A 26,690-nucleotide genomic window follows, 5' to 3' on the forward strand; every position below is an offset into this window, starting at 1 on the left:
ACATAGGATATTCCGTTTAGTCAACGTGCTGCGCCATTTCGTTCTAACATTCTGGGATACTGTGATGGGGCAGATGTCAGTATGTACTACAACTGCTGAAAAGGAAGTTGTAAAAAACAGTCCATGTTTACACGGGCTGCGCCGCATTATTATACCAAGAGTATTATGGGGATGTAGTACTCTTAATATAATGGAAGATAAAGACATTCATATTTTCTGATAGTCCGGTTAATTAGAATTGAGCAATTATTCTGTTAATTTTCCTGTAACGGGAGATTGTAGTGAAATCGTTCTCGCAGCTACGTTTGTGAATCTTGCCTTATTTATATAAGCCAATAGTTTGACTCAGTTTTATTCGCTAGGTATCAATGGCTAGGTCAACCTTGTCTCCCATTGTCAGTTTAAGCTTTAGATTCTGTTAAGAAGTTTGTGTAATACTTATTCAGTGCAATTTCATATTATTAGAATGACTGAGCATATCATTGAACTTGTAATTTAATGCTATCAGATTTATTTTTTTGTTGTTGTGGTCGCCCCTACGTTGCATTAATCAACATTTATACGGGATGTTTATGTCACAACACAAAGTAGAAATTTTGTTAACGTCTTTCTTCAATTTGTGTTACTAAACAGCTAACCTTGCGCTGTGTTTAAACCCGTGCATGTTGTCGTCTTGTTTTTTTAACTGAATAACATCTGGTGACGTTTCTGTCTGTTATTCAAATATGTGAACAGGGACAGAGCTTCTCATTTGCAACCTACTTGGTAAATCATTACCGCCTCTCATAATCAAATAATTTTATATTGGATTCAGTCAAGCAATGTTTTTGGAGGACAACGTTTTCGTCTTTGTTATCTTTTTATACAGGGTGGTCCATTGATAGTGACCGGGCCAAATATCTCAGGAAATAAGCATCAAACGAAAAAACTACAAAGACCGACCCATAGCACCATCTGATTTCCCCCTTCAAGCTAGACAAGTTGTAAATAGGCTGTTTAGGTTTTTTTTATTGGTAACGCCACCTCTGTATGAAAATCACTGGCTGTGCTGTGTGCAGTCTGTGGCTGCTTTGCATTGTTGTAATACTCGCCATTGTAGTGTTAGGCAGCTGTCTGTGAACAGCGCGTAGCGTTGCGCACTTGGAGGTGAGCCGCCAGCATTGGTGGATGTGGGGAGAGAGATGGCAGAGTTTTGAAATTTGTCATGAACTGCTATATATATATATATATATATATATATATATATATATATATATATACTCCTGGAAATGGAAAAAAGAACACATTGACACCGGTGTGTCAGACCCACCATACTTGCTCCGGACACTGCGAGAGGGCTGTACAAGCAATGATCACACGCACGGCACAGCGGACACACCAGGAACCGCGGTGTTGGCCGTCGAATGGCGCTAGCTGCGCAGCATTTGTGCACCGCCGCCGTCAGTGTCAGCCAGTTTGCCGTGGCATACGGAGCTCCATCGCAGTCTTTAACACTGGTAGCATGCCGCGACAGCGTGGACGTGAACCGTATGTGCAGTTGACGGACTTTGAGCGAGGGCGTATAGTGGGCATGCGGGAGGCCGGGTGGACGTACCGCCGAATTGCTCAACACGTGGTGCGTGGGGTCTCCACAGTACATCGATGTTGTCGCCAGTGGTCGGCGGAAGGTGCACGTGCCCGTCGACCTGGGACCGGACCGCAGCGACGCACGGATGCACGCCAAGACCGTAGAATCCTACGCAGTGCCGTAGGGGACCGCACCGCCACTTCCCAGCAAATTAGGGACACTGTTGCTCCTGGGGTATCGGCGAGGACCATTTGCAACCGTCTCCAGGAAGCTGGGCTACGCTCCCGCACACCCGCACACCGTTAGGCCGTCTTCCGCTCACGCCCCAACATCGTGCTGCCCGCCTCCAGTGATGTCGCGACAGGCGTGAATGGAGGGACGAATGGAGACGTGTCGTCTTCAGCGATGAGAGTCGCTTCTGCCTTGGTGCCAATGATGGTCGTATGCGTGTTTGGCGCCGTGCAGGTGAGCGCCACAATCAGGACTGCATACGACCGAGGCACACAGGGCCAACACCCGGCATCATGGTGTGGGGAGCGATCTCCTACACTGGCCGTACACCACTGGTGATCGTCGAGGGGACACTGAATAGTGCACGGTACATCCAAACCGTCATCGAACCCATCGTTCTACCATTCCTAGACCGGCAAGGGAACTTGCTGTTCCAACAGGACAATGCACGTCCGCATGTATCCCGTGCCACCCAACGTGCTCTAGAAGGTGTAAGTCAACTACCCTGGCCAGCACGATCTCCGGATCTGTCCCCCATTGAGCATGTTTGGGACTGGATGAAGCGTCGTCTCACGCGGTCTGCACGTCCAGCACGAACGCTGGTCCAACTGAGGCGCCAGGTGGAAATGGCATGGCAAGCCGTTCCACAGGACTACATCCAGCATCTCTACGATCGTCTCCATGGGAGAATAGCAGGCTGCATTGCTGCGAAAGGTGGATATACACCGTACTAGTGCCGACATTGTGCATGCTCTGTTGCTGTGTCTATGTGCCTGTGGTTCTGTCAGTGTGATCATGTGATGTATCTGACCCCAGGAATGTGTCAATAAAGTTTCCCCTTCCTGGGACAATGAATTCACGGTGTTCTTATTTCCATTTCCAGGAGTGTATATATATATATATATATATATATATATATATGATATTAAGGTAAATACATTGTTTGTTCTCTATTAATATCTTTCATTTGGTAACTATCCCTATCAGTAGTTAGTGCCTTCCTTAGTTTGAATCTTTTATTTAGCTGGCAGTAGTGGCGCTCGCTGTATTGCAGTAGCTTGAGTAGCGAAGATTTTTGTGAGGTAAGTGATTTGTGAAAGGTATAGTTTAATGTTAGTCAGGGCCCATTCTTTTGTAGGGATTATTGAAAGTCAGATTGCGTTGATCTAAAAAAAAAAAAAAAATCATTGTGTGTCAGTTTAAGCACAGTCTAGTATAATTTTTCAAAAGGCGACGTTTCATATGTCGACCCTTAGCCGAGGATACCTCACTGGAATCTTCTGATTTTTTTCTTGTAGTTTGTGTAATTAGTGTAGCTATTGTTTATTGCTAGCGCGTGATTGTAGAGAGAATCTCCTTTGTAGTTGCAGTCTTTCATTGTTGTACAGTAAAACAGTTGTGGCAGGCATGTAGATTTGCAGCAAGTATTTCGCAGCTGCGCTTGCAATTAACTAGATATTATTTTCAGTGCTATGTTAATGTGTTCCTCTATTTTTGCTCTTCAAATTGTGTTTTTCTGTGTTGTCGTGTGAAATATTGTGACAATAATGGCGTGTGAAAAACGTAACACTAGGCTCCAAAGTAAACTGAGAAATGACAGCGAAGACGAAAGCAGTGTGTTAGCGCCACTGTGTAATGAATTAACTAATGTTCAACATAGTAACTTGGTAATTGTGCATAGGGAAATGGAGCGGGCGGTAAACAATGGCGTAGGCAGTGAAACAATTGGTGAACAGGGAAGGATTATCGATCGATCGCTCGGCAACAGCTCGCCTCAGGAATCCGAAATGACAGGACACAATTTTGCATATACTGTAGATCAGGTTTTGCGTCCTCACCGTTTTCTCAAATAAGTCAAGACACATTTTCTGCTTGTCAAAATGTGAAAGTTGCCGGTGCAAATTCACTGCCGAAAAGCACTGAGGAACATGTTTCAGACACCAGTGCATTGTTATTACAATTAATGCAAGAAATGGGACAAAAGCTTCAAAAGTTAGACACAGTGGAACAAAATCTTAAAAAGTTAGACACAATGGAACAAAATCAGAGACAAACACAGCAACAGTTAGACACAATGGAACAATACCAGAGACAAACACAGCAACAGTTAGACGCAATGGAACAAAATCTTCACACCACGCTTGAACAAACACGTGGAGATTTAACTACTGAGTTACATAACATTGAATCGAAATGTCAAAAGGTCTGTAATGACGTAAAAACACAAATTTGTGAGCATTTCCAACCTATTTTTTCGCGTCATGAAAATGCATTACAGAATCACGAAGCAGCCATAAAAGAACTGCAAACTATTGTTCATGAAAATCACGACACCCTGCAAGCTAAAATTGACTCAGTTGCATCTACCGATTCGGTTACGCAACTTGCAAAAACTCAAGAAAACTTAAAGGACACAGTAGATACGATTTCAACACAAATGGACACTCTGAAACTTGGTTCAGAAAAACACACTGAGGAAATAAGTACACTATCAGAGAAAGTAGTTGAACTTTCGGATCAGCTAAATAATTTATCTACGAAGGTAGATGATAATCTGAATGACACAGAAGAGTGCGAACAAATTAGGAAATTCAAACAAAATCAGAATCAAATTAATACGCAACACCAAAGAGAAATCCGGGAAGTACAAGATCAGCTGACACAGGTAATACAAGAATTACGTATTTCAGAGGACACTCGCACTCCAACACGGGAAGAGGGACTTAGAAATACGGAAAAGCCACAAAATAATAACACAGGGCATTTCGGAAGTTATGAAAGAAATTGGCAATGTGCACCGAATTTTGAGATGGAATGGCCGACACGACCTAACAATGACCGATATGCGACTCGCCGACATGATGATTTTGACTATAAGCTGTTCATTACTACACGTAAATTCAAAACATTTAAGAATTCTGGCAACGACATTCATCCACAAGCATGGCTCCATCAATTCTCTCATTGTTTTCCTCCCAACTGGTCGTTAGAACACAGATTAGAATTTATGTGTGGCTATTTAGAGAATGAACCAGCTGTAAGAATGCGATCGGTCATTCACGATTGTCACAGTGAAGGAGAATTTTACCATGCCTTCCTCTCAGCATATTGGTCTCAAGCTACACAAGACCGAGTAAAACATAGCATCATAATGATGAAACTTTTCGAACAATCTGAATTTTCCAGTCTTGTGAAATATTTTGAAGACATGTTGCACAGGAATCAGTACCTGTCAAACCCATACAGCCCCTCAGAACTCATCCGCATTTGCTTAATCAAATTGCTTGAACATTTACGACATATTATTTTGGCAGGACGTTGCAAAGACGACATTGAAGCTTTTCAGGGACTCTTACAAGAATTAGAAATTGACACTGATAATCGCGGAACGCGAAAACAGGAATACAACAATTACAGGTCACATCCGTCGCAATTCTGCGATGAAAGAAATAATAACTGGACACGGCAACGCTATTCTCACAACACAAATCGTGACCAAAACAGACACCACCCGTATGACAACCACTGGCATAGTAATAGTTACAGAGAAAGTTCGCATTTCCGTAGTAATGAATATGACAGAGACAATAATAGAAACAGACAATATGGATACCAAAACAATTATTATCAAGGGAGACAAAATAACTTCAGACGCAACGGTCCACCGCACAGTTACGATTGCAGGAGAAATTCTCCACCACATGACAGAGAGAAAAGAAACTATGTAAACTACCGACATAACGACAGACCTGAATTTCATCAGAACTGGCGGGATTTAAACAGGGCAGGGCCCTCTCGTCAAGGTGAATTTGTAGAAGTTAGGTCTCCTAATCCCAATAACGACGCACGCCAACAAAGAGACAGACAATGACTCGCACCGCAGGCAGCCGCTTGCGCCGGCTGGCTCAGAGAAAAATAACATAGACGCTAACCTTGAGAAAAATTCCAGTATTCTTTACCGACGTATACCGCATGATAATTGCATCAAGTTCAAACTCTGAGTATTATGAAGAGTAAAGGATTGCACCACACTTCACACGTAAAACCGTTTATTGAATGATAATCTGCTTTTTAACTTTGTCTTTACCATAAAACTTTTCACTTTACATTTTTAGTATGCTTTGTCAGATTTAAGAAACTGTTAACATGCAACAATATTTGAAGTTAAATATCCAGTCTAGAACCTAGAGAACATTTTTAAACAGAAATTACGAATGCATTGTTATTGTGAACAGACGACACGGTGTTATTGTGTGTGTACATTCTTGCTTGTTAGTTGCACGATTACGTAACGACTATCAGGCTCACATACTTAGAACATTTACCAGTACTGCTAATGAGATTTTAATGCAACATTTTGGTTTATTTGAAAATACATTCTGAATTTAAAGTACTTTCTGTGAAATACCAGATGACACAGTGGTTAGTTTATGTGACAGCTACACGATTTTATCACGATGCTACTGAGTGACAATTTACAATGTAGCTTTTGCAGTGTTTCTGTTTTATATCTGCACAATTTTTCTGCATTATTCTGGAAAGTAAAACATGTTTTAGTAGCAACTTTTGTGGTATAGCTACAATGAGACAGCCTTTTCCGTAGCACAACAATACGTTACAGTACAGTACTTTCTTCATCACAACAATAAGCGTAATAACTAAGATATCTATACGCAAAGCATTTCACTTTCGTTTATGATGAGGTAAGTACATTGACTTCAGCAGAACTTTGCTTACAGAGGACGATAACTACGACACTTCCACAGAATTATCTTACAGCAAGACGCACATTTAGCGCTACAGGACACGCATTTGAGAGACTAATTTTGTACTTAAGCCATTTATTTTTCAAGATTTTTGAATTGCAAAGAAGGTTTTCCGTGATACATTTCATTCCATTGCTGTAATCTGTAACACGTGAGGGTATAATTACATTAATCCTCAGGGGGGTATACGCTTACTTTGTGTACCATGTGTTTGGCAAGCACAAGGAGCCCTAGCTAATATGGTATTTGCTTATACAACTTTACACATCGGTACCATATTTCTCTAACACATAAATTACACAGCTATCTGATTATTTAACAGAGAAACAAACATTTTTTATTACATCAGTGACAGATGTTTACGCAATTACACAGTTGGATAACTTCACACTTATGAAACTGTATTTTGTCTGTACTTTGTAAACTGTTCATATTTTTTCGGAACCATTGTGATACTATGTGAGCTTTGAATGATGTATTTGGTATGAGATCATGATTTTTGAAGTGCGTTTGAGGCAGATGACACTTTTAACATGAGCAGTGAATTTTTTTAGGTTTTGAAATTATTGGAGGAAGCTATGACGATTTTGAGAGTTGACTGAGGTGTTATGATGTTATTATTACGATAACTATGTGTATTATGCTGTTGCGGTATGTTTATGATCAGTAAGCTGATGCTATATGAGTTATTTGATTATGCTACGTATCTGTTATGATGAAATATTGAAGAAATGTCGACGAATAAGGTAAGGAATAATGAGTAGTAGTTAGGGACTCTGATTTGTGAAAAAGGTTGTTGGAAACCAAGAATCGTACTTTAAGAGTTATGAAATGTGTGTAAATGCGTGAATGTATCACAATGCAGGCGAAAATTTTTTGCACACTGTTATATTCATAGGATTTTGTTTCTACACATTTGTAACGTAAATTTTCGACCTGTGAAATTTTCATATGAAACGTCACCTTTGAACAATTATACTTGACTGTCCTTAAACTGATACACAATATTTTTTTAGCGCAACGCAATCTGACTTTCAAAAATCCCTACAAAAAAAATGGCCCTGACTAACATTAACCTATGCGTTTCACAAATCGCTTACCTCACAAAAATCTTGATTACTCGAACTACTGCAATACAGCGAGCGCCACTACTGCCAGCTAAATAAAAGATTCAAACCATGGAAGGCACTAACTACTGATAGGGATAGTTACCAAATGAAAGATATTAATAGAGAACAAACAATGTATTTACCTTAATATCATATATATATATATATATATATATATATATATATATATATATATATATATATATATATATATATAGCAGTTCATGACAAATTTCAAAACTCCGCCATCTCTCTCCCCACATCCACCACTACTGACACTGTTTGTTCTCTATCAAAATCTTTCATTTGCTAGCTATGCGTATCAGTAGCTAGTGCCTTCCATAGTTTGAATCTTTTATTTAGCTGGCAGTAGTGGCGCTCGCTGTATTGCAGTAGTTCGAGTAACCAAGATTTTTGTGAGGTAAGCGATTTGTGAAACGCATAGGTTAATGTTAGTCAGGGCCATTTTTTTGTAGGGATTTTTGAAAGTCAGATTGCGTTGCGCTAAAAAAAATATTGTGTATCAGTTTAAGGACAGTCAAGTATAATTGTTCAAAGGTGACGTTTCAAAGTTTCGTTCTTTGTGGTTCTTTTCGTTTGACGCTTATTTGTGAGATATTTGGCCCAGTCACGATCAATGGACCACCCTGTATAGCCTTACATATTGTATGAGAACTCGTAAATTTGTTCTAACACAATTGGAGTTTGTACAGTGGTCAATTTTAATGCTGTTACCTTCACTTTCTTCACGAAACTGAGCCATAGCTTCGATGCTACTTCGTAGTTTCTTGCGTATCCATTGTACTTGTGCCGTGCGCCTCAAATGTCACGTAACTGATCGAAAAAGTTCTATACCGTATAGAACGTTCAAGCATATCAGGAAATCTCGAGCCCGTTGGAACGCAAGTATCGTTTGCCGAATTCCATTTCAAACTAAGAGGCTAGCGAAGTGTATCACACTGAACTTGTAATCCAGCGCCATAAGATTCTTTCTTCAGACAAATTCCGGGACGGTTTCTCTGAGAAGACACTGCCGATTCCCTTCCCGATCCTTCAGTCATCCGATGGGACCGATGATCTTGCGGTTTGGTCCCCTCCCCGAAACTAACCAACCAACCTAACACGATGATGCATGACAGTGGAAAGTTAACTAAAAGTTTTTGCGTCACAAGTGACCTTAAGATAAAATTACGTTCAGAAAATGACACCGGACTTCGTAGTTTGGCTACCGAAAGAAAATAGGTTTGCTTTTGGGACGCGCAATAAGTGAAAATGGTGGCAGATGCATTGCATGATCGTAGTAACACGACCGACGAACGAACCTTTGCCAAAAGGCATTGAATAAAATCAGACGACAACAAGAAATGAATTATATAATAAGAAGTGATTAAAATAAATATTCATAATAACATAATTTAACTCAGTCAGTGTATTATTGCACGATACCTACTTTAGTCCATCCGTTCAGGAGGAAAACTAGGAAACAAGAGAGTAAGAGACGGCGCTGAGAGAACAGCATTTGTCCTTTTTAAAACAAACAAAGAACTAAATACAGCTGATGAACTTCTGTGTATTTACTACATGTTTGAGATTGGGAAAACATGGGTATACAGGTAAATATTTTATAATACAGCCCCATTAAAAGTCGGTGGTAGGGTTTCTCATGATTAACTTGACAACGCCATTCAACAAGTCGCTATTTAAAGCAAGTCCATTCCATCATATTCACAGTTTTTCGCAAATAATGTCGCTTTAACTTCTTTTGTCTTAGAATCCACATAATGCATACTACATTACATCAGTTACATAAATTAATAAATAGCCTTATTTCACTGACACAAAAAATGGAATTGTGATATATGTAAGAAAATGTTTTCTTCCTTTGGTTAAAGTAAGCTGTCGCTTTTCCCTTTCTTCCATTAATCCAGTATTCGAGGACATGAGAACAGCTGACACAGTCTGCTTGTTACTGATTTGTGAAAAGTAAATCATACGCCCACGGAGGTGACAGAGATCGGCAGACTGTTTCATTTCAGAGGATGGGATCCAGAAGATGAATTTCTTGTTCATACAGTCCATAGATGTCACGACCCACCTAGCACGTCGTTCAAGTGGCGGTAATGATTTACCAAGAAGGTTGCAAATGAACAGTTCATTCCCTGTTCACATATAACAGACAGAAACGTCACCAGATGTTAATCAGTTAAAACACAAGACCACAACATGCACGGGTTGAATAACAGGGCAAGGTAACTCTTTAGTAACACAATTTCTACTTGATGTTGTGAGTTTAACATCCCGTATACATGTGGATTAGTGCAACGTAGGGACGACCATAACAACAAAAGAATCAATTTAATAGTCCTCAATAAGAAGTTCAATCAACATATTGGCTTTTATAAATAAGGCAAGATTCACAAACGTAGCTGCGAGAATGATTTCACTGGAAACTGCCGTTACAAGATAATTAACAGAATAATTGCTCAATACTATATAACCGGACTAGCAGCAAATTTGAATGTCTGTATCTTCCATGATATAAAGAGTACTACTTCCCCACAATACGCTTAGTATAATAATGCCACGCAGCCTGTATAAGCATGGACTTTTTTTCCACAACTTCCTTTTCAGTAGCCTCACCACATACTGACATCTGCCTCACCACAGTATCCCAGTATGTTAGAACGAAATGGCGCAGCACGTTGACAAACCAGAATATCCTATGTTTAAACTTGTTTATGCTGATTCGTAAATATTCAGCGTAAAGAAAGACAACTTCTCAGGCAGAACCACATTTGTAAAATCTTTATTTACGATGACCGGTTTCGGTAAACAAAGTTACCATCATATGGTCTGCGAATAGTGTACATAAAGCGTAAAACATATTACATTCTGAAAACTTGAAAGGGTACAGTACCGCCCGACATTGAAAATGGTACAACATTCTTCCTTATTCTTGTCAGAACAACATATTTTTTGTAATAATAACTCAATTTCACTTAATACACCGAAGCCGGATACCAGTGTAGGAAAGAAGGACAATTTATTTACTTAACTGATCACGTGTGCACTCCCACAAAATAAATGCCTACATCTCATTTTGTGAGATCTTTGAAATGAGTGAATGTATGGTCGTCTGCTAACCGCACATAGTAATTGTGCAATATATGATCATCCTTTTCAGTAGCCGTAGTACATACTGACATCTGCCTCACCACTATCCCAGAGAGAAGAGAACCACTTGTATGAATATCAAGAGCTCAGATGGCAACCCAGTTCTAAGCAAGGAAGGGAAGGCAGAAAGGTGGAAGGAGTATATAGAGGGTTTATACAAGGGCGATGTACTTGAGAACAGTATTATGGAAATGGAAGAGGATGTAGATGAAGATGAAATGGGAGATAAGATATTGCGTGAAGAGTTTGACAGAGCACTGAAAGACCTGAGTCGAAACAAGGCCCCGGGAGTAGACAACATTCCATTAGAACTACTGATGGCCTTGGGAGAGCCAGTCATGACAAAACTCTACCATCTGGTGAGCAAGATGTATGAGACAGGCGAAATACCCACAGACTTCAAGAAGAATATAATAATTCCAATACCAAAGAAAGCAGGTGTTAACAGATGTGAAAATTACCGAACTATCAGTTTAATAAGTCACAGCTGCAAAATACTAACGCGAATTCTTTACAGACGAATGGAAAAACTGGTAGAAGCGGACCTCGGGGAAGATCAGTTTGGATTCCGTAGAAATGTTGGAACACGTGAGGCAATACTAACCTTACGACTTATCTTAGAAGAAAGATTAAGAAAAGGCAAACCTACGTTTCTAGCATTTGTAGACTTAGAGAAAGCTTTTGACAACGTTAACTGGAATACTCTCTTTCAAATTCTGAAGGTGGCAGGGGTAAAATACAGGGAGCGAAAGGCTATTTACAATTTGTACAGAAACCAGATGGCAGTTATAAGAGTCGAGGGGCATGAAAGGGAAGCAGTGGTTGGGAAAGGAGTGAGACAGGGTTGTAGCCTCTCCCCGATGTTATTCAATCTGTATATTGAGCAAGCAGTAAAGGAAACAAAAGAAAAATTCGGAGTAGGTATTAAAATTCATGGAGAAGAAGTAAAAACTTTGAGGTTCGCCGATGACATTGTAATTCTGTCAGAGACAGCAAAGGACTTGGAGGAGCAGTTGAACGGAATGGACAGTGTCTTGAAAGGAGGATATAAGATGAACATCAACAAAAGCAAAACGAGGATAATGGAATGTAAAATTAAATTGGGTGATGCTGAGGGGATTAGATTAGGAAATGAGACACTTAAAGTAGTAAAGGAGTTTTGCTATTTAGGGAGTAAAATAACTGATGATGGTCGAAGTAGAGAGGATATAAAATGTAGACTGGCAATGGCAAGGAAAGCGTTTATGAAGAAGAGAAATTTGTTAACATCGAGTATAGATTTAAGTGTCAGGAAGTCGTTTCTGAAAGTATTTGTATGGAGTGTAGCCATGTATGGAAGTGAAACATGGACGATAACCAGTTTGGACAAGAAGAGAATAGAAGCTTTCGAAATGTGGTACTACAGAAGAATGCTGAAGATAAGGTGGGTAGATCACGTAACTAATGAGGAGGTATTGAATAGGATTGGGGAGAAGAGGAGTTTGTGGCACAACTTGACTAGAAGAAGGGATCGGTTGGTAGGACATGTTTTGAGGCATCAAGGGATCACAAATTTAGCATTGGAGGGCAGTGTGGAGGGTAAAAATCGTAGAGGGAGACCAAGAGATGAGTACACTAAGCAGATTCAGAAGGATGTAGGTTGCAGTAGGTACTGGGAGGTGAAGAAGCTTGCACAGGATAGAGTAGCATGGAGAGCTGCATCAAACCAGTCTCAGGACTGTAGACCACAACAACAACATGATCATCCTTGAGATGGTCCCTTAGTCACCCTTGGTGGAACCAAAGAGATGAATTTTACCTGAACTTTGAGCACCTGAAATGTGGCTGACCAAATAGGTAGTATGGTGCTCCCCCACCTCGGCGGAGGTGCGAGATGACCTGCAAAACGGCCATGTTTCAGCACTCTGGCGCTGGACCTTGTGTTGGTAAGACCTGTCATAGGTGTGCTCCGTAAAGACAAAAGACAGGAGAGCATGATATGCATGTGAAATACTTAAGAGTAGTTTGGAATAATTATTTCTCTATTTCAGGAACTTTTGGGGGGAGAATTAAATGACAGGCAGGTAATATTAAGGGGATCGTAGTAATCTTCGGAAGTGACCAACGGTCACAATGAAACGACGTGTAGCAATAAGCTGAAATACTTGCGAGTGCTAGTACTAAGTTGAAATACTTCCGAGTGCTAAAGTTAAGCTGAATTACGGGCGTGGGTACTATAAGTTGGAAATATTTAAGAAATGGCGTGTGCAGGACTTGAAATTAGAGACGAGCACTTCCACGTGGTGAGTACTGTGTGATCTTAATATTACTTTGCGTGTTATGTGTCCGTGTGACGCTAGATTCAAACTCTAATACTCGGAGAGAGAAGCAAGGTGAGTCAGCCGTCCATCCAGCAACGCCACTTGATTTGCATTACACGGGAAGACGTAAATATAGCCTCCAGAGTTCGTAGTAGGAAAGAAAAGTTACGAAGTGGGGCAGTGTCGTGTGAAACTGGGATGAATACTAGTTGATGTGGGAAAGCTGAATGTGAAGTGATTCTAACGTTGTGACTATTCTTTGTGATGTATTCTATGTTGCCAGTGTGATGTATTTCATGTAATTTAAGTATGTGTCGTTTCCATGGGAGAGTAGCAAGATAGGTTCAGGGGCAGTGGGTTATGCATTTTCCTTTTTGTACCGCTCGGTATGGAGTAAATTTTCGTGATGATGGGTGTGAGAGTCGAATTGTGAGATATAGCAAAAGATCCACCATCCTGTCCAGGAAGTGCACTGTAGCGTCAGATAGTTACGAGACCATAAGACAGAGAATCACCAATGTAAAGCCATGCTCACTGGACGGAGTTTGTCATGTATAATTGTTGTATAAAATGTAATGGTGTGTTTAGGTTATCTTTGAATCATAATAGAATTTATCGGAATAAAAAAGATAGTTGAAAGAAGAAGATTGGTGGCCTTCTTCTTCGAGTAGAGTGTAGTCATGATATCCAGAATTTATAATGTGTGCGCCATTCATATTCAGTGCGATGCCACGTGTTGATCAAAGCCGTTGGGTAAGAAAGAAAATGTGGTATTGCCTGAGCGTAGTGAACAATCAGAGTTGTGTAAATTCCTAATAGTCAGATGTGCGTTATCTGTTTCCGTTGCGTAATATTGAAACAGGAGAATAATTTGCAGCTTAATTGTGAGTACTAGAGCTCATAATCAGTCATTGCTGTTACTCGAGAAATAGTAATAAATCGACTCGTTTGGTAGACCACTCATCTTGCAGGCCTGACTCCTTGATGCCACAATATGAGCAAGGCATGTGGGTGCCTCTCATAATTTCGACCCTGCCAGGATTGTGCTGTTAGGGTTTGGTGTTAAGATTTTTTTTTATTGGATTTGTCAAGATTTTTACGAAATCTGTGATAGCGCTAAGAAAAATTTTTTGTTTGCAATTTCTTTCTGGAGTTTTGAGGATCTTTTTTATGTAATTGATTGCTTCGTTGTCCAAGGCTGGAGGATCAATGTATAATTTTTGTGTGTGTAATGTCCTTAGTACCTAGGTCGCAGTCGAAAAGTGTAGTCACCATGGAGAAGAGTGATTATGGTGTGAACGTAGCAGGCCGCATAGTGGAGCAAGAAGTAGGTGTCGACCCTGGGTTAATGAGCGAGCATGGCAAACATTCAGAAGGGGCTGAATTGGTCAGCGGATCGCGGCTAGTTGATCCGTTAGGCGGCGGGCTTTGCCCACAATCGGGGGCTTTTCGTGACGACGCGGGCGAGCCGAGACTAGGTCAGGTATGCGGTGAAAGTGTAGCTACCTTTAGCGAAGCTAAGGTTTCTCAGGCGAACGAGGTGAGCACGCCGAAAGCAGCAAATGTCAATGTGCTATTGCAGTTTTTACAGAGGATGGATAGAGATAATAAGGAGAGAGATAGGGAGAATAAGGAAAGATTGGAAGCGAATAAGGAAAGATTGGAAGCGATGGATAAAGATAATAAGGAAAGATTGGAAGCGATGGCTAAAGATAGTAAGGAAAGATTGGAGGCAATGGAAAAGAAGAGGCAATGAGGAAGCTACACTCAGCGTCTGAGCGTCTGTCCGCAGTTAATAGTAGGTTAGATGAGGGGCAGAAAAATCTGAGTGCGTTGAAGCAAGTATGTGACGCCGTTAAAGAAAAAGCCAATAATTTGGAGGTACGAATAATTGCAATAGAGAGTGATATTACAGAACGTAGGGACGTGTTGCAGGTGAGCGAATCAAAGAAGTAGTGGAGGACTTAATTGCAGATAAACAAGGGGCATTAGACAGTGTGGAAGCTCAAGTCACCCGGCAGGAAGTGGCGCTAAATAGACACAGGGATGAAGTTGCGGAGGTAGTGGTCAGAATAAATAAGATTAGTGCAGATGTAGAAAAGATCAGTATAAGAGGCGAGACGGGCTCTGACAGTACGCAGCGAGAGGTTCATGCAGACCAGGAGGAGATACAATCACTATTACAGTTTAAAGAGGCGCAATTAGAAATAAATAGGAAACATAGGGAAGAACTGAAACTTCCTGGCAGATTAAAACTGTGTGCCCGACCGAGACTCGAACTCGGGAACTTCGCCTTTCGCGGGCAAGCGCTCTACCAACTGAGCTACCGAAGCACGACTCACGCCCGGTACTCACAGCTTTACTTCTGCCAGTATCTCGTCTCTTACCTTCCAAACTTTACAGGAGCTCTCCTGCGAACCTTGCAGAACTAGTACTACTGAAAGAAAGGATATAGCGGAGACATGGCTTAGCCACAGCCTGGGGGATGTTTCCAGAATGAGATTTTCACTCTGCAGCGGAGTGTGCGCTGATATGAAACTTCCTGGCAGATTAAAACTGTGAGCCCGACCGAGACTCGAACTCAGGACCTTTGCCTTTCGCGGGCAAGCGCTCTACCAACTTTTTTTTTTCGCGGGCAAGTGCTCTACCACTTTTTTTTTTTTTTTTGCGAGCAAGTGCTCTACCATCTTTTTTTTTTTTTTTTCGCGGGCAAGCGCTCTACCATATCAGCGCACACTCCGCTGCAGAGTGAAAATCTCATTCTGGAAACATCCCCCAGTCTGTGGCTAAGCCATGTCTCCGCTATATCCTTTCTTTCAGGAGTGCTAGTTCTGCAAGGTTCGCAGGAGAGCTCCTGTAAAGTTTGGAAGGTAAGAGACGAGATACTGGCAGAAGTAAAGCTGTGAGTACCGGGCGTGAGTCGTGCTTCGGTAGCTCAGATGGTAGAGCGCTTGCCCGCGAAAGGCAAACGTCCCGAGTTCGAGTCTCGGTCGGGCACACAGTTTTAATCTGCCAGGAAGTTTCATATCAGCGCACACTCTGCTGCAGAGTGAAAATCTCATTCTGGATAGGGAAGAACTAACACAGTTGCAATTAGCGTGCAGAAGCGAAGGTGACATACCAGCAGGTATACTGCAGAGGGAGAGTGACATAAATTCAAAGAAAGAAAATAGGCAGAAACAGGAAGACGAACTCAGAGAGTTAGAAGAACGGTTGTGTCGGATAAAACAGGTGGCAAACCCAACTGGGTATAGTCCAAGGTCGGAAAACATAAATGCGGAAGAAGAATGTAGGAGGCACTTCGTGTCGGTACAAACGTACACTTGTTTTCCGGATCCTGATAACTACCAACATCCTTGCCTGTGGCTGTCTCAATTTCAAGATTCATTACCTTCATCGTGGGGACCGCTCCTCAAAATAATGTTTGTGTGTAACCATTTGAGGGACGAGGCTAGAGCGAAAATGCAGGATGTTATTAAAGACTGTAGTAACAACAAGAAATTTTGTGACAAATTTTTAAATGAATTCTGGTCGAAAATTTAACAGGACCAGGTTAAGCAAAGCACATTGATGATGCCAAATTGTAAAGAAGGTGGTAGAAGAGATCCAGTGGCGTGCTATCAGGAAATGCTGAGACGAAATAGATATTTGGATGTGCCATACGACCCTGGGGAGCTCATTAGGATCTGTATAACGAAGTTCCAGTTAAATTGGGCAGAGATATAGCGATAGCAGGCAGAGGCTTAGACGATTCTGCGTCATTTCAGCACTTGTTACAGGAACTGGGTAATGAGAGTAACATCGTGAACGGAGACACGACTCATAGGTCAGACAGAGTCGAGGATAGGAACGGCAGAACCTAACAGAATGACAGGAGAGCATGGAATCAGAGGAATGACGGAAATGGAAGATGGCGAGGTAATAGGGGGCAGAATTTATGGGGAATCGACCGTCAAACCGGCAAAATAGAAGATGGGACAGAGATGGAAGAAGAAGGGAAAACGAAAATGATGGGCCAAGAGAGGATAGGCAGTCATTGGGTTCACTACAGGACAATCACTGTCACAATGACGGAGGGACAGGAAGGTGACTACATGATAGACGGGTACAAGCCAGGACTATTGGCTCTGGCTCTGAGCACTATGGGACTTAACATCTGTGGTCATCAGTCCCCTAGAACTTAGAACTACTTAAACCTAACTAACCTAAGGACATCACACACATCCATGCCCGAGGCAGGATTCGAACCTGCGACCGTAGCAGTCACGCGGTTCCGGACTGAGCGCCTAGAACCGCGAGACCACCGCGGCCGGCGCCAGGACTATTAATGATGTAAATAATATTAGTTATATCGATTACGGACAACTAAGAGATAATCTGTTAGAGGAGGTAGGAGATGTGGGGAGTGAAGACCACCCAACAATTAGCGTAGAAATAAATAATGTAATAGTACCGTGTGTCATCGACACAGGCAGTGTAATGAGTGTTTTGAGGGAAGATGTGTTTAAGTGTTGTAGTCTTACAAAACCATGGCCAACGTTGCCATTGCAAAGGACAACAGTGAGAGGAGCAGTTACCGGAAAGGGAACTGAGGTTAAGTAACAAGCGCAGGTAGACTTTGTGTGCCAGGCGAAGAGGTTTAGTACAGTGTTCATGATTGTATTGTCGCTAACCGTTGAAGCGATAGTAGGCGTAAATTTTTTGAACCAATATAAAGCAGTAGTTAACACGAGAAATGGTTCGATGGAGTTGAAACGAGATTCGGAGGAAATTACATTAAGATCGACGATTGCTTGTGTGCTAATGATAACGCACACTTAGCATTATGTCTCGTGGTAAAGTCCGGTGGACAGGCACAGAATAAGGGGTTCGAACAAGAGAAGAAGGAAATTCAGAAATGTTTGGAGGAGGAGATCAGGGAGAAAATCTGGCATTTACGAGGGACCACGGTCTACGGTGAATTGCAGAAAATTTTATACGAGAACAGGAAGGTAGTTAAGGGGCTCCGGAAAGGCTCAAAATCATGAAAAGTTCAATTTTTACTTTTTTGCGTTTTCTGAATCTGCAGACTATTACGTTTTAATAGATATATAATTTATTCAATTCCGAAGACTACAACTATTTTTAAATTTTTTTTGAAATGTGTTCTACATGGGCGTGACCCACTGTGGCGCTGTTAAACTGCTGTCAAATGGTGTTATTATTAACGTCCGTGTTCATCAGGTACATTTTAGTGATGTGAGATAGTATGTGTTGTGGCTAACCTGTGATGGTTCAATATATATCGCTGGTGTGATTGTCGATTGTTTCATGTTTATTTACTCTGTCGTTATCTCGAAAATATTCGTAATTAATTCTGTTTCTTGAGTCTCTGTTTTGTTGAAGTATAATAATGAGTAAAAGTAAAGTTATTAGAAATCCTCTGAAGGCTTTTAAGAAAAGGAGAAATGTTGGAAAGCCAAAGGTATGTGTTATTACTGTAAACAATAAAGACGATGAAAATCCCCAACGTAGCTTGTGTCCCAAAGAAGTGTGTAAGTGTTGGTGTAAGTGTTGGTGTAAATATGACAAAGGATTGCTAACTGGTGAAGTGTACACTCATAAGCCTAGTCTGCCTCATGCAATAATGGAGGTGATAAAACCTATTTTCAGAGACTTAGCAGCACCTGAACTGTTGAAAAAGTGTATTCACGGAAAAACTCAAAACCCCAATGAAAGTGTAAATAGTGTTATATGGTCGAGAATCCCCAAGACTGTATTTGTTGGAATAGAAACACTTCACTTTGGTGTGTACGATGCTGTTGCGACTTTCAATGATGGCAACATTGTAAGGTGCAAGGTATTTAGAAATATGGGAATGAAGATAGGTTCTAACATGGTACGAGCGATGCTTGCTTTAGACAAGGAACGCCTTCGGGCTGCAGACAGGGCTGTAAAGAGTCTAGAAATACAAGCAAGAGTAAACAGGAGGAGGAACAAGAGGAAGCTGGAGGAGGAGTTTGCAGAGGATGAAGATAATCCATCCTATGGACCTGGAATGCACCAAAAAGTTAATCGAATCTTTGTCGCTCGATTCCCAAAACTTTTATTTTCTCATACTAATTACATGTTTTCTAAGGATCTTCCAAACATATTTGTTTCAAACTTTCAGTAAATGTTACACAGTACCTTCTGCATAATTTAACACAGCCTTTTTCCAAAAAACTGTATATTTTTGAATATATAAATAAAAAATTGCAAAAAAGTGTTGTGAATTTTCATTACAATTGAAAAATAATCATCTTTAATAACTGAACTAAAATTTTGTAAAATCCCTGTGTTAAGTTGTAGCCCATATTCCAATAAATAATCTGTAAAAAGTTCAACTTCCTACCTCAAATACTTTGTGAGGAAAGATGTAATTTATAAACGTTATTTTAACATTGCAAGTATAGGGCGTTCCGGAGCCCCTTAAACATGATGCGGGTACAATAAGAAATTTTGTGTATAGATTCAAGGTAAAGTCTCATAAACAGTTTAGGGCCCAAGTGTACCTGATACCTGTTATGTACAAAGAAAGAGTAGAAGCTGAGATCGAAAGCATGCTACAACAAGGGATTATCGAACCAGCATCCAGTCCGTACAACAGCCCTTTAGTTTGTGTTGAAAAAAAGGATGGGTCAATTAGATTAGTTTTGGACGCAAGAAGGATTAATAAGATAATAGAGCCAGAGACAGATCGGCCACTCACACTTGACGAATAGCTACAAAAGTTCCACGGGACCAGAGATCTCAGCTCAGTTGATTTGAGAATGAGTTTCTGGCAGGTGGAGTTAGATAGGGGGTGTAGAAAATACACAGCTCTCTTGTGCTATGGGAAATCGTATCAGTTCCGGAAGCTACCATTCGGGTTAAATGTATCATCCGCGGCATTTATCAGAGCGCTAAATACTATCATTCCTAATGAAATAAAAGATAAGGTAACACAGAACGTGGATGACGTCCTGAGAGCAGAAAGAAACTGGGAAACCACAATAGAACGTTAAGCATATTGCTCGGTGCATTGGAGAGACATGGGGTAACCGTGAATCTGTGGAAAGTCAGAATTTGGACAAAAAGAAATCGAGTTTCTAGGTCACATTGCGACGCCAGAAGGAATAAGACCAAATCCAGACAAACTCGAAGCAATCATAGATTTTCTGGTGCCAAGAACAAAACGTCAGATACGGGGTTATTTAGGATTAATCAATTTTTACAGGAGTTTTATTGAGATTGGGGGTGCAGTGACACCCAGACTATGTCAGCTGACTGGAAAGAAAACGGTATGGAATTGGGACCCTGTCGCGCAGGAAGAGTATGAGGCGTTAAAGAAGGCACTGCTATCGGCACCTCTTCTCGGGCATCCAGACGTAGGGAAAGAGTTTTGTATGGCCACAGACAGTTCCCGTAGTGGACTTGGGGTAACATTGTTCCAAGAGCAAGAGCAAGGAGGAGAAGTAATACAACAACCTATTGCATTTGCGAGCCGAGTGCTTAGCAAAGCTGAGAGAAATTACACAGTAACTGAGCTTGAAGCTTGGAAATAGTATTGGGGTTTTAGTAAGTTTAGATACTATTTGTATGGGAGGCATACTAAAATCTATACTGACCACAAGTCAGTACAGTTTCTGATGTCGGCCAAACTTAACCATAGACGACTCGCTAGGTGGGCACTCTATTTACATGAGTTTCAGTTTTCGGTCATGTATATTCCTGGGCCACAGAATATAGTGGCAGATGCGTTTTCGAGGAACCCAGTAGGTCATGGTCAATGCTTTGATGAGGAGGTAAACGAGAACAGATATGACATATTGTATATGCAGGGCATGCCGTTCGAGAAATACATAGGGGCGGTACTCACAAATATAGCGAAAGATCAGGATAAAGACGCGTCATGGTGAATGGTGAAGGACAGAGTTAGAGCGAACTTAGATGCCAATATAGCGCGCTTCTATACAATTCAGAACGGGGTTCTTTTCTACCATAGAAATCGGAACACACAGGACTGGGTGTTGTGCATACCAAATGAAATAGTCAACAAGCTGATCTGGTATACGCACCTAAGTTATGGGCATTGCGGGGCAAGGAAATGCTGTAAGAAATGAAGGGAATCAGTTTATTTCATTAGCATAGAGAGGAGGATCAAGAACGTGCTTGGTAGTTGCAAATTGAGCCAGAAGGCAAAATCGTTAACTATCTCATGCAAAGCACCGCTTTTTCCGATAGTGCCAGGTAGATTGAGGGAATTCGGAGCATCAGATTTGTTTGGCCCGCTACCTAAGTCAGTGCAGGGTTATAGATATGTTTTAGTAGCAGTGGAATTGGTGTCAAAGTATGTGACTTTTACCGGATTGAAACGTGCGACGGGAAGGACAGTAGCAGCGGCGATCGTTAAAAACTGTTTGCGAAAAGTAGGAACTGTAGATAAGTTCATAGCTGACAATGGACCACAATATAGATCCAGACAATGGCTAACCACACCGAAGAGAAGAAGGATAAAACCGGTGTTCATATGCCGATACCATGCTGCAGGTAACCCCAGTGAAAGAGTGGTAAAAGAACTGGGAAAGTTGTGTAAGAACTATTGCCATAGGCAACATAGAAGTTGGAGTATTTTTCTCAAAGATTTTCAGGACATCCTCAATGAGCTGCTACATGGAGCAACTGGTTTATCACCAAATACGGTATTAAAGAATAAACCACCACCAGATCGAGTCAGGGAGCTGGTAGATTTTCCGCGATCAGGAAAGCAGAGGCACACGGAAATTGTCAAGATTGCGATAGAGCGTACTACGAAGGCAGCTAAGGATAGGCAGGAGAAGCAGAAAGGAAAGATCCGTAAGATCGAATTAGCAGTAGGAGACAAGGTTCTAATTAAAACTCACCGATTATCAAAGAAGCACAGATTACTAACTAGCAAATTCTTTACTGTGTATAGTGGACCACTCAGAGTGAGGGGGTTTGTCCATGTACATGCTGTACTGATTGAGACGATCAAAGGAAAACAATCGCGTGGGCTTCATCACATTTCTAACACCACATTATGGAAAAGTTAAGGATAGATCGAAAGTAGGTAAGCTGTGGTAGATAATCAGTGTATTTATTTGTGGTGTGTAACGCTGTGCAGGGTCAAATCGAACATAAGAATTTTCAGGCGGGATGTCAGGAAGTATGACGGAATAGACTGTTCGAATGAGTCATGAACAGGAGTCGACAGAGTGGTGTATGTACGTATTTTTTGTCATATGAATAAGGATCAAGCAGATACGACGTGATGATTAATGAGTGGATAATGATAGAGAGAGAAGCGATGTGATAAATAGTAGTGGATAAAGGTGGTATTTAAGGAGAGAAGCGAAGTGAAGCAGTGTGATTAATAAAGAGAGATCCGACGTGATGAAACAGTGGTAAATAAAGGTGAGTAGAATTAAGTAATGTGGAGATATCTTAGATGTATGTTACAGAGAGGCCTGTGTATGCTGCAATCGAGATTGATGCGAATGGCGAAGGAAGACCAGGAAATGATGGAGTAGTGGACGGACGGAGAGCCGAAATACGAATGAAGAGATGAGGACAACAGCACAACGTGAAAGGACATAAAGGGAGAATGAGATCAAAAAAATTGTTCAAATGGCTCTGAGCACTATGGGACTTAACTACTGAGGTCATCAGTCCCCTAGAACTTAGAACTAATTAAACCTAACTAACCTAAGGACATCACACACATCCATGCCCGAGGCAGGATTCGAACCTGCGACAGTAGCGGTCGCGCGGTTCCAGACTGTAGCGCCTAGAACCTCACGGCCATTCCAGCCGGCAGTATGAGATCCAGATGGTGAACGTTGTGGAATACTGACGTAAGATGTAATATATTTTGTGACGGCCTTCGTAGCGACAACACTTCGCTGTAGAAACGGCCTATGAAGTCACCGCCACACTTTTAATAGCGGGCCGACCGGTCCGCTGGAACAGTGAACAGAAAGATGAAAACCCAAACACTCGGATTAAATGAAAGTCGGTACTTATCTTTATTAACGACGATACAGAACACAGTGGTGAACATGGTCTACAGAAATCTGTCTAGTTCGAGTCGGTGCGGCTAGGTCGGCGTCGGCTGACGACAAACAGCAACTCTGCTGCGATGAACACACAACGGACTAGCAAGTACACAATTCGGTGGCGAGTATACAACTGAGCGGCGAATACAGAACTGTCCTAGCGCTCGCGACTCCAGCGCTTAAGAAGCCAGAAGCCAGCGGTGGCGCGCGCAGACTTGCGGCGATTTCCTGTATCGCTGGCGCTGCTTATGCGGACGGCGTCCGGACTTTGATGCTGCCAACCTTTTTGGCAGCGGGTTCGATTGGCATTACTGGCTAGGATATAACACTCCTCCCCCCCAAATCGCCGCACCGTCGTTGAATAATGACGTGGCGAGCGTCGACGGCGGGGGAGGGGTCTGGCCGCAGGCGTAGCAGAAGAGACCGGGGCGGAGACTGTTGTCGGTGGCAGTCCCCGGTCCGCACCCCAGCATTGGCTGCGCGGGGCCTCGGGAAACACCGACTGAAAACCGAGGTCAGGGTGCACGCCTGTGACCACGGGCCCAGCTTCTGGTACTGGACGCGACGGGGCGTCGGGACCCACGAAGAGAGGCAGCGTCTCCTGACGCTGCGTCGACGGCTGCTGAGTGGGCGCCGGACAAGGCGCTGCGGTGTCAGACTCCTTGGGGGTGCCCAAGGAAAGCGGCTGCAGGACAGGCTGCACAGCCACCGCTTGGGAAGGCGGCCCGGCTGAGGGGTCGACGTCCATCAGCTCCGAAGGCGGTGGCGACTGAAGAGGGACCGCAGGCGCCGGAGCGACCACCTGGGGCGCTCCCGGATGAAGCTGCGCGGGAGGCATCAACGGGACGGGCTGTCGGCGTGGTAGCGGCGACGGCTGCTGCTGCTGCCCTGGGGGCGGCAGCGAAGTCGGAAAGCGCGGCTGGAACCCGCCGCGGACCAAATCTGTGGACAAAGAACGAGCGGCAGAATCCGGGCGGCCAGCGCGGCGCAACTGGTTCTGATGCCTCCTGTGCACCCCAGTAGCACCTTGAACAGTATAAAAACCGCGACCCTGGACACTTATCACGGTACCACGTTCCCAACGACGGCGACCGTGATAAACTCTGAAAAAAACGGCGTCGTTGCGCTGAAAACGCGTGCGATGCTCAGAAGCGGCGGGTCGATCCGGGGGATGCAACAACCGTAGTAGGGTGCGATGACGACGGCCGTGGAGAAGCTCCGCAGGCGAAGGGCCGTCGCGGGGCGTGGTCCGGTACGACGACAGGAACGTGATGAGGGCCTGCTGACGAGAGTGCGTAGCACGAAGGCGGTCCATATGATCCTTGAATGTGCGTACAAAACGTTCCGCTGCACCATTCGATTGAGGGTGGAACGGCGGAGTAAGAACATGGCGAATGCTATTGGCAGAACAAAAACTTTCAAATTCAGCAGAGGTAAATTGTGGACCATTGTCAGACACTAAAACTTCTGGAAGACCCTCAATACAAAAAATTGAAGTCAACGCCTGTATAGTTTGTGCAGGCGTTGTAGACTGCATGGGCACAACAAACGGAAAATTACTAAATGCATCTATCACGATGAGCCAACGAGAATGCCAATATGGACCAGCGAAATCAATATGTACTCGCTGCCAGGGACCGGCAGGGCGTGCCCACTCAAAATAGCGTTGAGGCGGAGCAGCTTGGTGTTCGGCACACGTCGAACAATCTGTAGACATCTGCGTAATCTGCTTATCAATACCGATCCATGTACAATGACGGCGGGCAAGCTGCTTGGTGCGGACCACTCCCCAATGACCTTGGTGCAACAAGTCGAGGACCTTGGATTGGAGCACTTGGGGAACCACTACACGAAGCTGGTCATTCTCGGTGCGTAACAGCAAAACTCCGTGCGAAACAGACAACGGATGACGTTGCGGATAATAGCTTACGACAACTCGTGGGTTGGGCGGGTGGAACAACAACTCCCGCTTCACTTGCAGTCTGTATATTACTTTTTACAGCGTTTGAATTACGCTTGGGTCGCATAGCAGAGGGCTGGGTGGGTGGCTTATTGCGAACAAGTTTATTACCCACACGAACCGTGGAAGAGTCTTTAAACGCGACCTTCTGGGCGGGCTGGCTTTGAAGAACATGAATATCCATGGGCTGGGCAGCACTAGAATTGTTCTTGCGTTTACGCAAACAAACAGTCTGGATGTGTCCTTTCCTTTGACAAAAGTGACAAACCGCGTTTCGTAACGGGCAACGTTCACGAGGATGAGCAAGAACACACTTAGGACAAGACTTAACTCTATCATTTTGCACACGCGGCTGACGAATGTGTTTAACATGACGCGGCCGGCTAGTGTTTACAGTCTGACTCTGCCGGTGGGGCCGCGGGCGTGACATAACTTGCTTAGCACAGGCAATTTGAGAAATACATGGCTGATCTAACTCACACTCAGCATAGTCAAAAGTATCTTGGGCTTCAATAATGTTCATCACAGTCTCTAATGACGGGTCAGGCAACTTTAAGATAGCAGCACGAATACGAGAATCTGCAATGTTTTGAGTAATAGCGTCGCGTAACATGACATCACTGTAGGAAGCTCCACACACACAATTAAATCGGCACTGACGGGTGAGGCCCCGTAAATCTGTTAACCACTGTTTATTAGATTGATGTGGCAGTTTCTTTAATCTGAAGAACTTGAATCTGGCCGCTGCCACATGAACTCGCGACTCGAAATACTCAGCAAGCTTGGTAACAACAACGTCATAGTCTAAAGCTTCTGGCTTGGATTCCGGGAACAACTTACAAAGTAGTCTATAGACTTCCACGCCTGCAGTGGAAATTAAATAAAGCTGCCGCTCATTACCTGTGATTTTGTAGACTGACATGTGTGCCTGCAACTGCGCGAAATATTCTTGCCATTCTTCTCGTGATGCCTCAAAAGCACGAAAAGGCGGTGCTGCCTGTGCTTGTTCCTTGGGTGGTGGTGGATTAGCCGCTTGTTTGGCGATTGCTTCCACCAGACTTTGTATTTGCTGACTCTGTAACAAGATCAACTGTTGTAATTCGGCAGACATAGTGAACACAAATTAAACCAGCCCCCAAAATTCTATCTCAAGAAACAAGTTGAACCAGCCCTGCACACGAGTTCGGAAGTCCTCGTCGCCAGTTTTGTGACGGCCTTCGTAGCGACAACACTTCGCTGTAGAAACGGCCTACGAAGTCACCGCCACACTTTTAATAGCGGGCCGACCGGTCCGCTGGAACAGTGAACAGAAAGATGAAAACCCAAACACTCGGATTAAATGAAAGTCGGTACTTATCTTTATTAACGACGATACAGAACACAGTGGTGAACATGGTCTACAGAAATCTGTCTAGTTCGAGTCGGTGCGGCTAGGTCGGCGTCGGCTGACGACAAACAGCAACTCTGCTGCGATGAACACACAACGGACTAGCAAGTACACAATTCG

General features: G+C 42.9%; 1 protein-coding gene across 1 annotated transcript; it reads right to left on the minus strand.

Moving 5' to 3' along the window:
- Positions 1-358: 358 nt before the first annotated feature.
- On the minus strand, positions 359-25,367 carry LOC126209957 (proline-rich protein HaeIII subfamily 1-like). The gene is made up of 3 exons (XM_049939070.1): positions 25,238-25,367; positions 23,648-24,165; positions 359-415 (listed from the first exon to the last, which is right to left on the minus strand). The coding sequence occupies exons 1-3, from the start codon at positions 25,365-25,367 to the stop codon at positions 359-361; spliced, it is 705 nt and encodes a 234-aa protein (XP_049795027.1).
- Positions 25,368-26,690: the final 1,323 nt, after the last annotated feature.

Source organism: Schistocerca nitens, chromosome 10 (genome assembly GCF_023898315.1).
Source record: "Schistocerca nitens isolate TAMUIC-IGC-003100 chromosome 10, iqSchNite1.1, whole genome shotgun sequence".
NCBI classification, from domain to species: domain Eukaryota; kingdom Metazoa; phylum Arthropoda; class Insecta; order Orthoptera; family Acrididae; genus Schistocerca; species Schistocerca nitens.